Source organism: Strix aluco, chromosome 22 (genome assembly GCF_031877795.1).
Source record: "Strix aluco isolate bStrAlu1 chromosome 22, bStrAlu1.hap1, whole genome shotgun sequence".
In the NCBI taxonomy this organism is placed as follows: domain Eukaryota; kingdom Metazoa; phylum Chordata; class Aves; order Strigiformes; family Strigidae; genus Strix; species Strix aluco.
Genome location: NC_133952.1, coordinates 8900909 through 8914723, shown reverse-complemented (window position 1 = coordinate 8914723; position 13815 = coordinate 8900909). Strand labels below are relative to the sequence as shown.

The 13815-nt window shown below is 53.4% G+C and overlaps 1 protein-coding gene across 1 annotated transcript; it reads left to right on the top strand.

Moving 5' to 3' along the window:
• The first annotated feature begins 9189 nt into the window (after window positions 1–9189).
• LOC141933357 (coiled-coil domain-containing protein 144A-like) lies at window positions 9190–13380 on the top strand. Its single transcript, XM_074847950.1, has 6 exons — window positions 9190–9479; window positions 9916–10004; window positions 10241–10753; window positions 11451–11603; window positions 12520–12696; window positions 13049–13380. Exons 3-6 carry the CDS (start codon window positions 10400–10402, stop codon window positions 13175–13177), a joined length of 813 nt encoding a protein of 270 aa, XP_074704051.1. The 5' UTR covers window positions 9190–9479; window positions 9916–10004; window positions 10241–10399; the 3' UTR covers window positions 13178–13380.
• Window positions 13381–13815: the final 435 nt, after the last annotated feature.

Sequence of the window (13815 nt, the reverse complement as noted above, 5' to 3'; positions counted from 1 at the left end):
ATGGGTTTACCTTTACCCACTGCAGGAGTAACCCAGACGGTCTTCCCCAACACATTCCTAATGCGCACTGCAGGGGCTTTATCCCCATCCACGGTATGTAGGAGGTTTGATTGAGCAGGGCCAGCTTGCTTGGCAGATCCTCTGGGACTGACTAACCAGGTGGCTTTTGCTAAGTGCACGTCCCAGTGTTTGAAAGTTCCACCCCCCATTGCTCTCAGTGCAGTTTTCAGCAATCCATTGTATCGCTCAATTTTCCCAGAGGCTGCTGCATGGTAGTGAACGTGATATAATCAATCTGCCAGGCCTCCCCATATTTATATTTTGACCATAGTCCTCCATACCAAAGGGGCTTTAACCGTTTGGTTGCTTGATCGCAGCACATGTCTCACATTCATGGATCACCTGTGCAATAGCATCCATGGTTAAGTCCACCCCTCGGTCACGAGCCCATCTATACGTTCCATCTCTTCCCTGAGGGCCTGAGGAGTCATGGGCCCAGCGAGCCATAAATTGTTCACCCTTATGGTGCCAGTCCAGATCTACTTGAGACACCTTGATCTTGGCAGCCTGATCCGCCCGTTGGTTGTTCTGATGTTCTTCAGTGGCCCAGCTCTTGGGTACATGAGCGTCTACACGAGGTACTTTCACAGCCAGATTCTCTACCCCAGCAGCAATATCTCGCCATCATCCAGCAGCCCAGACGGGTTTGCCTCTGCGCTGCCAGTTGCTCCGTTTCCACTGCTGTAACCACCCCCACAGCGCATTTCCCACCATCCATGAGTCAGTGCAGAGACAGAGCACCGGCCACTTTTCTCGCTCAGCGATATCCAAGGCCAGCTGGACAGCTTTCACCTCTGTGAACTGACTCGATTCACCTTCTCCTTCAGCAGCTTCAGCAACCCATCGTGTGGGGCTCCATACAGCTGCCTTCCACCTTCGAAGTTTCCCCACAATGCGACAGGACCCGTCGGTACACAGGGCACATCGCTTCTCCTTATCCAGTAGTTTAGTATGTGGTGGGGCCTCTTCAGCACGGGCTACCTCTTCCTCTGGCGCCATTCCAAAATCTTTGCCTTCTGGCCAATTTGTGATCACTTCCAGTATTCCCGGATGGCTGGGGCTCCCTATTCGAGCCTGTTGTGTGATTAACGTGACCCATTTACTCCACGTGGCATCAGTTGCACGGTGTGTAGAGGGGACACTCCCTTTGAACACCCAGCCCAGCACTGGCAGTCGGGGAGCCAGGAGGAGCTGTGCTTCAGTCCCGATCACCTCTGAAGCAGCTCCGACCCCTTCACATGCTGCCAGTATCTCCTTTTCGGTCGGAGTATAGCGCTCTTCTGATCCTCTGTATCCCCGACTCCAAATCCCTGGGGGTTGACCCCGAGTCTCCCCTGGTGCTCCCTGCCAGAGACTCCAGGTAGGGCCGTTCTTCCCGGCTGCAGTGTAGAGCACATTTTTAACATCTTGTCCTGCCCGGACTGCCCGAGAGCTACTGCATGAACTATTTCCTGTTTAATTTGCTCAAAAGCCTGTCGCTGCTCCAGGCCCCATACAAAATCATTCTTTTTCCGAGTCACTTGATAGAGAGGGCTGACAATCTGACTGTAATTTGGAATGTGCAGTCTCCAGAAACACACAACACCCAAGAAAGCTTGTGTTTCCTCTCTGTTAGTCGGTGGGGACATCGCTGTTGTTTTATTAATCACCTCCATTGGAATCTGCCAACGTCCATCTTGACATTTTACTCCTAAAAACTGGATCTCTTGTGCAGGTCCCTTGACTTTACTATGCTTTCTGGCAAAACCGGCTCTCAGAAGGATTTGGATTATTTTCTCCCCTTTCTCAAAAACTTCTTCTGCTGTATTACCCCATATAATGATGTCATCAATGTAGTGTAAATGTTCTGGGGCTTCACCCTGTTCCAGTGCAGTCTGGATCAGTCCATGGTAAATGGTGGGGCTGTGTTTCCACCCCTGGGGCAGTCGATTCCAGGTATGTTGGACACCCCTCCAGGTAAAAGCAAACTGTGGCCTGGGACTTCATCTGGATCTGTGGGTAGCCGTGTGTCACGGTCCACTCGGTGGACTCGTGATGGTTCGTTTGCTACGATCTCGAAAGTGCAAAATTAAGGTGACCAACACCAAAGGGGATAGCAGTAATCAAACAGTGAAACTTTATCGTGTTGCCTGTGAAGCAGCACGCAATAGAGATGGGTGAAAGAAAGGAGAAAAGTAGAGTTAAGTTTAGAGAGAGGAGGGAGAGAGGTTATAGCTACCACCGCTGATCTCACGACACCCTAACGGTCCCGGGTCCAGCTGATGCTGCGTCGTCGATCGTCGTGGTCCTTGGTGGGGAAGCTTCCCATTTTCGTTGTCCAGAAGTCATCTTTTATGCTCAGTAACACACCTTGCTCCTCCTCTGCCTCAGGGGTCTCCGCCCTTCTCAGAATTCAATTATCATCTCTCCGCCCTTCTCAAGCGAGGCCATCACGCGTGCACAGGGGGAGTGTCCGAGGTGTGGTCAGTCTTGGAGGTGGGTAACCTTCAACCAGGAGGTATGTTTTGGTATTATAATGAAGCAAAGTTTCTTCATCGATGTTATGGCAACAGTTGCGATCCATCTTTTTTGACAATGGCTATGCAATTATCTCCAACAGCTCTGGCTAGGCCCAGGTACCGAACAATAGCACAGCACTCTTTGTACTGCACGGCTCAGGCACCGAAGAACAGCACTGCACTGCCTGCACCACTCGGGTCAGTGCTCAGGAGAACAGCACTGCACTGCCTGCACCACTCGGGTCAGTGCTCAGGAGAACAGCACTGCACTGCCTGTGCCACACAGTTCTGCATTCAGGAGCCTTTGCACCTGCGGTGGTTTGACCTTGGCTAAATGCCAGGTACCCACCAAGTCGCTCTATCACTTCCCCCCCTTTCCCCTTTTTTTCTCAATAGGGCAAAGTAGGGAAAGAAAATAAGATAACAAAACAACCCTTGTGGGTAAAACAACAGCAGTTTTAATACAAGCAAAGCGAAGCAAAGGTCCGCGCGCGGAAGCAAAAAAAACCAGATTTATTCTCTACTTCCCATTAACAGGCTATGTCGGGCCTTCTCAGGAAGCAGGGCTCCAATACGCGTAGTGGTTGCCTTGGAGGACCAAGGGTGACCCCACCCCCTTCCTCCTTTCTCCCAGCTTTATACTGAGCAGACGTCATATGGTCTGGAATATCCCTTTGGTCAGTTCGGGTCAGCTGTCCTGGTTGTGTCCCCTCCCAGGATCTTGCCCACCCCGTCCCACTTTGGGGGGAAAATGTCAGAAAGAGCCTTGGTGCTGTGTAAGCACCACTCAGCAGTAGCCACAACACCAGTGTGCTGTCAACACCCTGCCAGCTCCCAACATAAAACACAGCACCATGAGGGCTGCTACAGGGGAAAACCAATTCTGGCTCAGCCAGACCCGGTACAGCACCACATTCCACTCCAGGGATCGGCAACTGTGCTCCAAACAGGCCGTTGTCAGCTACCTCACTGTCCATGTCCCTGATGACAATGTTGAGACAATGCTGATCTTCTGACCGACTCTTACAAGGCTGAAGTAAGCTTAACTGGGAAGGACTGGCATAAGCACCCCATTGTGACTGGCCCAGATGCCCCGTGCATCCTAGGTATAGACTACCTCAGGAGAGGGTACTTTAAAGCCCCAAAAGGGTACCAGTGGGCCTTTGGTATAGCTGCCCTGCAGGAGGTTGAGCAATTGTCCACCTTACCCGGCCTCTCAGAGGATCCCTCGGTGGTGGGGTTGCTTAAGGTCGAAGAGCAGCGAGTGCCAATTGCCACCAAGACGGTGCACCGGCGGCAGTACCGCACTAACCGAGATTCCCTGGTCCCCATCCATCAGCTGATCCGTCGACTAGAAAGCCAGAAGGTGATCAGCAAGACTCACTCACCTTTCAACAGCCCTATATGGCCAGTGAGAAAGCCTAATGGCTAATGGAGTCTGACCGTGGACTACCGTGGCCTGAATGAAGTTACGCCAGCGATGAGTGCTGCAGTGCCGGACATGCTAGAGCTCCAGTATGAGCTGGAGTCGAAGGCAGCCAAGTGGTGCGCCACGATTGACATCGCTAACGCGTTTTTCTCCATCCCAATAGCACCAGAGTGCAGGCCACAGTTTGCGTTCACTTGGAGGGGTATCCAGCACACCTGGAATCGATTGCCCCAGGGGTGGAAACACAGCTCCGCCATTTGCCATAGACTGGTCCATACTGCACTGGAGAAAGGTGGGTCTCCAGAACACCTGCAGTTCATTGATGATATCATTGTATGGGGGGACACAGCTGAGGAAGTCTTTGAGAAAGGAAAGAAGGTAATTGAAATCCTCCTGAAGGCCGGTTTTGCCATCAAGCGACAGAAAGTTAAGGGGCCTGGAAGGGAGATTCAGTTCCTAGGAATAAAATGGCAAGATGGGCGTCGCCACATCCCAGTGGAGGTGATAAACAAGATAACAGCCATGGCCCCACCAACCACCAAAAATGAGACTCAGTCTTTCCTGGGCGCTGTGGGGTTCTGGAGGATGCACATCCCAAACTACAGCCTGATTGTGAGCCCTCTCTACCACGTAACCCGCAAGAAGAACAATTTTAAATGGGGCCCTGAGGAACAACAAGCCTTTGAACAAATTAAGCAGAAGATTACCCAGGCAGTGGCCCTCAGGCCAGTCCAGGCAGGGCAGGAGATTAAGAACGTGCTCTACACCGCAGCTGGGGAGAATGGCCCCTCCTGGAGCCTTTGGCAGAGAGCACCTGGGGAATCCCGAGGCCGACCTCTAGGCTTTTGGAGTCGGGGATACAAAGGCTCTGAAGCTAACTATACCCTGACTGAGAAGGAGATACTGGCAGCGTACGAAGGAATTCGAGCTGCCTCAGAAGTGGTCGGCGCTGAGACACAGCTCCTCCTGGCACCCCGACTGCCGGTGCTGGGATGGATGTTCAAAGGAAAGGCTCCCTCAACACATCATGCAACAGATGCCACGTGGAGTAAATGGGTTGCGTTGATAACACAACGGGCTCGAATAGGGAACCTCGACCCCCCCAGGATTAGTGGAAATGATCATAAACTGGCCAGAGAGCAAAGATTGTGGGATGTCACCAGAACACGAGGTGAAACGTGCTGTGGAGGTCCCACCATATACCGAGCTGCCAGAGGAGGAGAAGCGATATGCCCTGTTCACTGATGGGTCTTGTCACATTGTGGGAAAACATCGACGACGGAAGGCTGCAGTGTGGTATCCCACACGAGAAACCACTGAAGTTGTTGAGGGACAAGGTGAATCGAGCCAGTTCGCAGAGGTGAAAGCCACCCAATTGGCTTTGGAGATTGCTGAGCGAGAAAAGTGGCCGAGGCTCTATCTCTACACTGACTTGTGGGTGGTGGCAAGTGCCCTGTGGATGTGGTTGCAGCAATGGAAACAGAGCAACTGGCAACGCAAGGGCAGACCCGTCTGGGCCGCTGAAGTATGGCAGGATATTGCAGCCCGGGTGGAGAACCTCATTGTGAAGGTGCGCCATGTGGACGCCCATATACCCAAGAGTCGAGCCACTGATGAACAGCAACATACCCAGCAGTCGGACCAAGCTGCTAAGATCGAAGTGGCTCAGGTGGACTTGGACTGGCAGCGTAAAGGTGAACTGTTCATAGCCCAGTGGGCCCATGAGACCTCGGGACACCAAGGCAGAGATGCAACACACAAGTGGGCTCGAGATTGAGGGGTGGACCTCACCATCGACACCATCGCAGAGATCATCCACGGATGTGAGACATGTGCTGCGATCAAACAAGCCAAACGGGTGAAGCCCCAGCGGAATGAAGATCGCTGGATGAAATATAAATATGGAGAGGCCTGGCAGATCGACTACATCACACGGCCACAGACCCGCCCAGGCAAGCGCCACGTGCTCACAATGGTGGAAGCAACCACTGGATGGCTCGAAACTTATCCAGTGTCCCACACCACCACCCGGAACACCATCCTGGGCCTTGAAGAGCAAGTCCTGTGGCGACACGGCACCCCAGAGAGGATTGAGTCGGACAATGGGACTCACTTCCAAAATAACCTCATAGATGCCTGGGCAGAAGAACACGGCATCGAGTGGGTCTACCACATCCCCTACCACGCACCAGCCTCTGGGAAGATCGAGCGCTACAATGGACTGTTAAAAACTACATTGAGAGCAATGGGGGGTGGAACCTTCAAACGCTGGGACACACATCTGACAAAGGCCACTTGGTTAGTCAACACAAGAGGATCTGCCAATCGAGCTGGCCCGGCTCAGTCAAAACTTCCACATGTTGTAGACGGGGATAAAGTCCCTGTGGTGCGCATGAGGGATCTGCGGGGAAAAATGGTCTGGGCTAGTCCTGCGCCGGGCAAAGGCAAACCCATCCACGGGATTGCTTTTGCTCAAGGACCTGGGTGCACCTGGTGGGTGATGCAGAAGGATGGAGAGGTCCAATGCGTACCACAAGGGGACTTGGTTGTGGGTGAAAACACACCGTGAGTTATACTGTGCTTTTGTTAATTTTTCTTTGTTAATGCTAATTGCTAAATGGCAACTGGATGTGACGCACATGGTATAGAATAAAGGGGTGGATTATGTCCTGGTTTAGCCAGATTAGGGTTAAGTTTCCCCAGCAGTGGGGGGGAGCTCTAGCCCGGTTATTCAGATACCATGCGGACATCACATCTGGGCGCCAAAGCGAGACGGTCGGTTAACACGTGTGTTATGCCATCGCTCTGTTCTCACTGCTGTATTGGGAGAGATTTTGCTCTGTTCATTGTTATTGTTGTTGTTTGTGGTGTTGCTGTTGCAATGTTGTATTAAACCTCTCCTTATCTCAGCCCCGGGGCTTTGTATTTCACTCCCTTCGTGGGGGAGGGGCAGCGGCCACGTGGTCTCAGACCCCGGCAGGGACTAAACCACCACAAAAACCTACTTGGCTCCAACCACAATTACAACAAAAATTTTTTTTCCAATCTGCCCTGCTCTTTTGCAGCTGTGCTGACGGCACAGTTAAAGATACTTGCTTGGAATTTGTCATCTTGTTCTCCACTCGGGCTCCTCTGTACAAAACCCATCTCAAAACAATTTCAAATAAGCTTTGCCCAAGGCAGATGGTCCCCTGCAGCTGGAGATTCTCCACTGGTGTGACTTTTCAGCAAGGACTCCTGAAACTTAAGTTATCTTTGAGGGGTTTTTTATTTTCAACTTGACTTTTTTCACCCTGCCAGTCTCCTAATCTTGTGTCTCTGTCAAGGAAGACACCATGTTTGTGTCTGCTCAGGTGAGGTTCAGTGTTGCTTGTCTGTGACTCTTTGGGTCTCGCTGGGGAGAGGGCAGTGGGTGGGTGGAGACAGCTCTGACACGGGCTGTGGGCACCTGGAGGAGGCGCCGGGGAGACCTTATTGCAGCCTTTCAATACTTATGGGGGCTTGTAGGAAAGATGGGGACAAACATTTTAGCAGGGCCTGTAGCAATCGCACAAGGGGTAATGGTTTTAAACGAAAGGAGGGTAGATTCAGACTAGATAGAAGGAAGAAATTCTTTATGATGAGGGTAGTGAACCACTGGCACAGGTTGCCCGGAGAGGCCGTGGATGCCCCGTCCCTGGAAACAGTCAAGGTCAGGCTGGACGGGGCTCTGAGCAACCTGATTGAGTTGAAGATGTCCCAGCTCATTGCAGAGGGGTTGGATTAAGTGACCTTTAAAAGTCCATTCCAAACCGTTCTGTGATTTGAGGATCCCCCCAGAGCCCCCAGCATGTCTTGGGGTGCACAGAAAGACACATCCAGGGGGTTGTGGGTGCCCCACTGAGCGGTCTGGGCTGTCCCCAACAGCACATCGTGGTGACCAGGGTGCCCCTAAAGGTGCATGAAAGAGTCCAGCTTTTCAATCTATCCTAAACAGACAGAGGGACCTCAGGAAAAAGTTCAGGAGTCAGGAGTCCTTGAGAAACAAATACAGAAAAACACAAGCAAAGCTTTCATACATCCATCACAGTTTACTCTTCATAACTGTCAGAAATTCATTTGTTTGAGCCCTTGCATTCCCTTTCAGTGGCCATCAAAGTCCCTGTGCAGCCCTTGACCGAAGGCAAGGACTCGGCCCTTTTATTCAAGAACATCAACATCCTGCTGTGCCGAGGAAGGAGAGTGGTCTGGAGGGTCTCAGAAGACCCGCTGCGAGATGGGATCAGACAGGGATCCTGGCTAATGCTTTTCTCCAGGGACGTTTGGTACGTTTTCAGTGCTCCCTCTAACTCCTTTGCAGCCAGGTCAAAGCCGTGGCCTTGTTCAGTTTTTCCTCGGGACTTGGGGCTGGGCCTGCCCTCCTGTGAGGGGTCCACAGAGCGTGCAGGGAGGTAGGAGCCTTGGAGAGGTGGCCTTGGCAACCCTGTGCCCCTGGAGACAGTGCGCCAGGGGCTGTTTCCCTTGGCAACGTGGCCTGTGTACACGCAGAGAGGTTCTGAGCACCCAGGCCCCTCCCAGCCCCCATTGAGCCCTTTATGATGTCAGCGCACAGCCCCCAATAAAAGGGGTTCATGCCCAGGCCCTGCACACACAGTAACCTGGTGGTGCTGCCAGTGCTGTGCCAGTGGGCTGGTGCTGGTGGCACTGGTGGAGCTGGTGCTGCGAGTGGAGCTGGTGCTGCTGGTGTGGGTGCTGGTGGAGCTGGTGCTGGTGGAGCTGGTGCTGCCATCGCTGCTGGTGGTGGCTCAGCCCGCAGGCAGCTGCCCGTGCCCTGCCACTCCTTGGGGTTGCCTCCTCTGTTGGCAGCCGGCACCCGGCAGTGCCCACTAAGTCCTGCCTGGCAGCGCTCCCCAGGGATGAGCGAGGGGAGGCGGTTCAGTGCCCATCCCCGCCGGGCCATGAGGAGGATCTGGCGGTGGCTGTGCAGGAGGGCCAGGAGCATGGGGGCAGGGGAGGGTCCTGAGTCCTCCAGGAGCAGCGGTGGCCATGAGCTCCAGCCGGAGGCCTCGGACGAGCTGCACCGTGCAGCCACCAGCGGCAACTTTGTCCCAGCGTGGCTGCTGGTGGAGGAGCACGACACCGACTGCCGGGACAAGGCCGACAGGTAACGGGGCGCAGGCAGGCGGGCACTGCCTGGGAAGCTCTGGGGCTCTTTTCCTCCCCTGGGGCTTAGCTTTGTGCCTGTGGGTGTTCGTCCTCGAGGGAGGTCACTACGGAAAGGGCGGGCAACAACAGGCCCTTCTCCTTGCCGTGAGCTGTGCCCACGACTGGCTCTGCTCTTTGTCTCTCCAGGCGCAGGCGCAGTGGCAGCGCGCGGCCTGTGGACCCCAGCAAGCGGGAGAAGAAGGGAGAAGCTGCTCCAGGCCAAGGCAAAGGGGTGTCAGCATCCAGCGCTCCCCGTGGGGCAGCAGCTGCTGCAGCGAGGCGGCGTGCACCCGCCCTGCGGAGAGCAGGTAGGACTCTCCGGTGTGGAGGAGGGATGGGGAGAAGGCCTGTCGCCTGCCCTTCTGGCGGCTTGCCGTGGAGACGGGCCGTTTGGAAAGGATGATGTGGTGTGGCTGATGATCCAGGAAAAAATGCACTGCCAGGCCTTGTCCCTGGAAAGCAGAATTCTCGAGACGCTCATTCCTTCGGGGCTCATTTCTGATCACTTTGAGCCATGCCGTCATCCCCCTGGCACACGGAAAAGGCGTGTGCGCTAGAGGAGACGAATTCCCCAGCAGGAAAAGAGACGTGTCTGGAATCTGCATTTTGACAAGTCCCCCTGGGTTTGGGGTGTGTGGCTGTGCTAGGATTGTCTCTGCAAGCACGATGATTGGGAAAGCACTGTAGGCATCAAGGAGCTGTGTTAGCTCACTCTGGTTTCAAAAACGTGTGTTTTTAATGTAGATGAGCCTGCCGCCTGCTTGGAGTCGGCCGTCCGTACGTCGCCATCAGATGAAGAAGGCGTCAAGGAGAGCAAGAGCTTTGGGCAGGAGGTATGCCAAACCAAAGATTTTGAATTCGAGTCCTCCTTTTAGGATTACATTCCATGCCACTGCAAAGCAAGACTTTTCCAGGAATAATGTCTAAGGCAGAGTTATTGAAAACTCTTTGATAATCTGCTGTCAAGCTGCTGACAGTCCTCGCCTGGTTGTATGAAATGCTGCTGCTACCTCCTGGTTTGAGCTGATTTCCTAAGTGCTGTCCATTTGTGTTCTTCAACTTTGAACAGGCAGAAGATGTCAGAGCCCAAATACCGACGGTGGGGTCAGATTCATCCCCTTCCCACCTGAGCCCTGGGAGACATCAGCCATCTGAAAGGGTCAAGGCACAAGTGTTTCTGAGAGAATGTCACCAATGCCTTCGCGTGCAAGGAAAGCTCCATGAGGACATGGCTGAGATGCGAGAAGAAAACAAGAGCTTGTCTCGGCAGCTGAGCAAAGCCGAAAGAAAAGCTGATGGGCTGGAAAAGGAAGTGGAGCAACTGAAAAATGCCCTCTTGGAAAAGACATCGGCTTTAGACCAGACAGAAAGAGAATTACAAGAGAGCAAGAGGCAGACACTGCACTGGTGTGGTCTAAGCCTGGAGTGGTATGGTGTATGCCTTCTTAAAGAGCAGAAGACAGAAGATGCCATCAAGAAGGCAGAAGAGCTGCAGCACCAACTGGCACAGCTCCAAAGTGAAAACTTTTTGCTGCGTCAGCAGCTGGGAGACGCGCAGAACAACAACCTCCCGGAACAAATGGTGAGTGGTGGTGCCTCTACATGCGAGGCCGACAAGGTAGAAAAAGAGGTGAGGTGAGCGCTGACCAAGACTGACTTAAAGGAGAGCAGTTCCCAAGGCTGTCTGGCGCTTCTAAAAGTCAGCAGGTGTACGGTCCGTGCGCGGGAGTCCTTCGCTCGGCTTGGTTCTGTTTTGCGCTGGGTTTGTTGGAATCGCGGAAGGTTCTGACAGGCCTTGAGATGTTTATAGACACACACGTACGTAGAAACGCTGAGGCCCGTGTTGGGTTTCGTTTGTGGAGCAGAACAACGGCGGGAAGGATGATACACAGAGCTGGCTCTAGGAAGCCTTGGCTCGGGTCGCTGGAGAAAGGGCTGCAGTCCAACGACAGCTCCCGCGTTGGCATCCCGTTAGATTTTAGCATTAACTTAAGGAACAAGCCAAACCCCACAAAGGCACAGTCTCGGCATCTTCCGAGGAGAACGTGCTGGGAGACAGAAATCTTCCCCAAGAGATGACATTTCTGGAGCTGTCTTCGCTCGCCAGGGGTGGCTGGAGACCATCAGCTGTGCAGATGCCCTCTTCTGCCCGTGGATGCGATGGCTTTGCTTTGCGATGCACTTAGAAAAGTGATCTCGGCCTGTGAACTAGTAACTGGAAGTAAAACTACGCACTTGGGCTTCTTTTAATTTGCACTCCTGTGCCGTTGTTTCCCTAGAGAACAGAGGCACAGCTGCAAGGAGAGCTCGCTGATGCTGTCAGAAAGCAGCACACAGCAGAAACTGCACTGAACGCTTCGACGCACCAGTGCAATCGCCTGAAGGCAGAGAACTCCCGCTTGCAGGAGGACCTGGACAAGGCTAAGGCCAAGGTATGCAAAGGCTGTCAACATGTTCATGTCTTTGAAGTGTTCTTTTCCTTCAGCAGACAATATTCTGGGAACAAATCCAGGAGAGATTTGTCTGCGGACGTCACGAGCGTCAGACTAGAGGGTGCTTTTAGCTCCTTTCTCCTGCCCTCTCGCCTTGCAAAGCTGATGCGGCTCTTCAGGGGGCTTGTTTCGAGGCTGAGGGGCAAAGCAGTGGCTTGGGGGCAGCATGTGGGTGGGGAAGAACAAAGCAGCTGTGCTCTTCCGAGTCTCGCTTCTGTTCCCACACCGTCCAAACGTTGTGGCCGTGAGATGAAACCACAAGCCACGTGCCCCCTGATGTCTCTGGCCTTGGTTGTTCTCCCTGCAAGGTTTTTCCTCTGTCGATCTCTGCACAAAGATGGTGTCTAGTTCCCTGGCAGTGGTGGTTGGGGGCAAGGGAAGTGACCTTGGTTTGCCGTTGTCTCATAAGCCAGGCTTCGCCCGCCCTCTAAGGAAGGCCTTGAAGCTCTTGTCCCTCCGCCCGCACTGTCCTCCCCAGCCATTAGCACAGGGGTGTGCGTGGGAGAAGGGACGGGGCACGACAGGAGCGTGGTGGAAGCCAAATGAAAGGCAGTGACCGCGGTGAAATGCCAAAGAGCATCTCCAGAGGCACGGACGTGCTATGATGCTGCAGGAGGAGTGGAGCGCCTTTGCCACGGAGCCTTTCTGGAAAGGAGGGACGGGTGGAAGCTGGAGCAGTCTTGTTGGCAAGGGCTTGAAAGGCGCACTTACTTTCAGAAATCCAAGCGCCTTTTCCCTGGGTTGAAATACAAACTCAGGGCACTGACAGCCATGATCTCGATGCATCCGTTGGATGGAGTTTCACCGAGATTTGAGACCCCTCTGCTCAAGGCAGATTGTTTTTCCCCACATACAGGCGTGCGAACTCTCCGCACAGCTGGAGCTGCAGTCCCAAAAATCTCTGCAGCTCGAAGCTCTAAATAAGGAGATGGGACAGACGGTGACAAGTCTGTCAGCTCGCTTGGCGACTCCTGGCGCGGGTCACACCACAACAGCGCCGGAAGAGAAGCAATATCTGAGTCTACGTTTGGAGGTCAGTTCATGTTCCATTTGTATCTGTGGTCGGCGTTGCGTCCATTTGTGGCTGCGGTCACGACTTTTAGGTGTTTTGTCTCGGGCACGTGGTTCTCTTTGTTAGTGCTGTGGGTTTGGCTTTCCCGTAGGGAAGCCGGGGAGCTGCAAAAGGCTGCGCCAGAGTCTGTGTGTCGTGTGTCGTGGCACCAGTGCGCGTGAAAAACACGCAGCCGTTTTGCTGCTCCTCGTGCAGACAGCGTTTAGGCTGTTTAAGAGCTTTTCTGTAAAAGCGGCAGAAAGAGCAGGTTTGTTGAGAGGGGTGGGCATTGTCTTTGTCTTCCTGTTTCTTGAAGTTGCATCTTCTCTTGTAGGTACAGGCAGCCGCTGAAGCCAGAGTAGAAGAGATCAACACCGCTGTCGCCTCTTGGAGAAACGACCTGGAGCAGATCTTAGAGCGCAGGCTCTCGAGCTGGAGAGAGCAAAGGACAAGCAGGAGTTGAGCGCCCTGCTCCTGGCCTGTGCACATGTGTTGAGGTTTGAATTCAGCCGGTAGCCAGACGCCACGTGGCCCGCCGTTCACCTCCACTCCCACTCTCTGGTGAAATAGGGGAGGGACAAACAAAGAAATAATTCATAGGTTGAATAAAAAAAGAGAAGAATTTACTAAATATAACAAGAGAACAAAAGTAAAAATAGCGAGTCCACAAAGAAATGGGCAAAATGCAGCAGTGGCTTACCGAGCGCGGTGACCGCCCCCACAGCCACACACAGCCGGGCCAGACCCGAAAATCCCGCGCCTTCCCGAGAGAGCCCGGCCCCCTATATCTGTGAGCATGACATCACTCCAATGAAAAATAACTCCATCCTGGTCGAAACCAGGACAGTCTCCACCCCTTATTCCATACCACTGACATTATGCTCAGGTTTCCAAATACATCCTAAGGAATCACCACCCCCTTCTTTCCCAGGTCTCACAGATATCACTCCCTTAGTCTATGGGCCATCCTTCCACAATGTCTGCTGAGTTCATTTAGTCCATAACTTCGGGTTCCATCTCTCATGACAGTCTATAAGGCTGGAGGAATGAGGCAGAGTTGGCTCAGTCGGTGGAGCAGGAGGCTTTGCATGTGGCATGGGG

Excerpts from the sequence above, each read along its gene's own strand:
- LOC141933357 (XM_074847950.1), top strand. The coding sequence starts at position 10,400 with ATGGCTGAGATGCGAGAAGAAAACAAGAGCTTGTCTCGGCAGCTGAGC. Across the intron at positions 10,754-11,450 it reads ACAACCTCCCGGAACAAATG|AGAACAGAGGCACAGCTGCA; the intron begins GTGAGTGGTGGT and ends TTGTTTCCCTAG. Across the intron at positions 11,604-12,519 it reads TGGACAAGGCTAAGGCCAAG|GCGTGCGAACTCTCCGCACA; the intron begins GTATGCAAAGGC and ends CCCCACATACAG.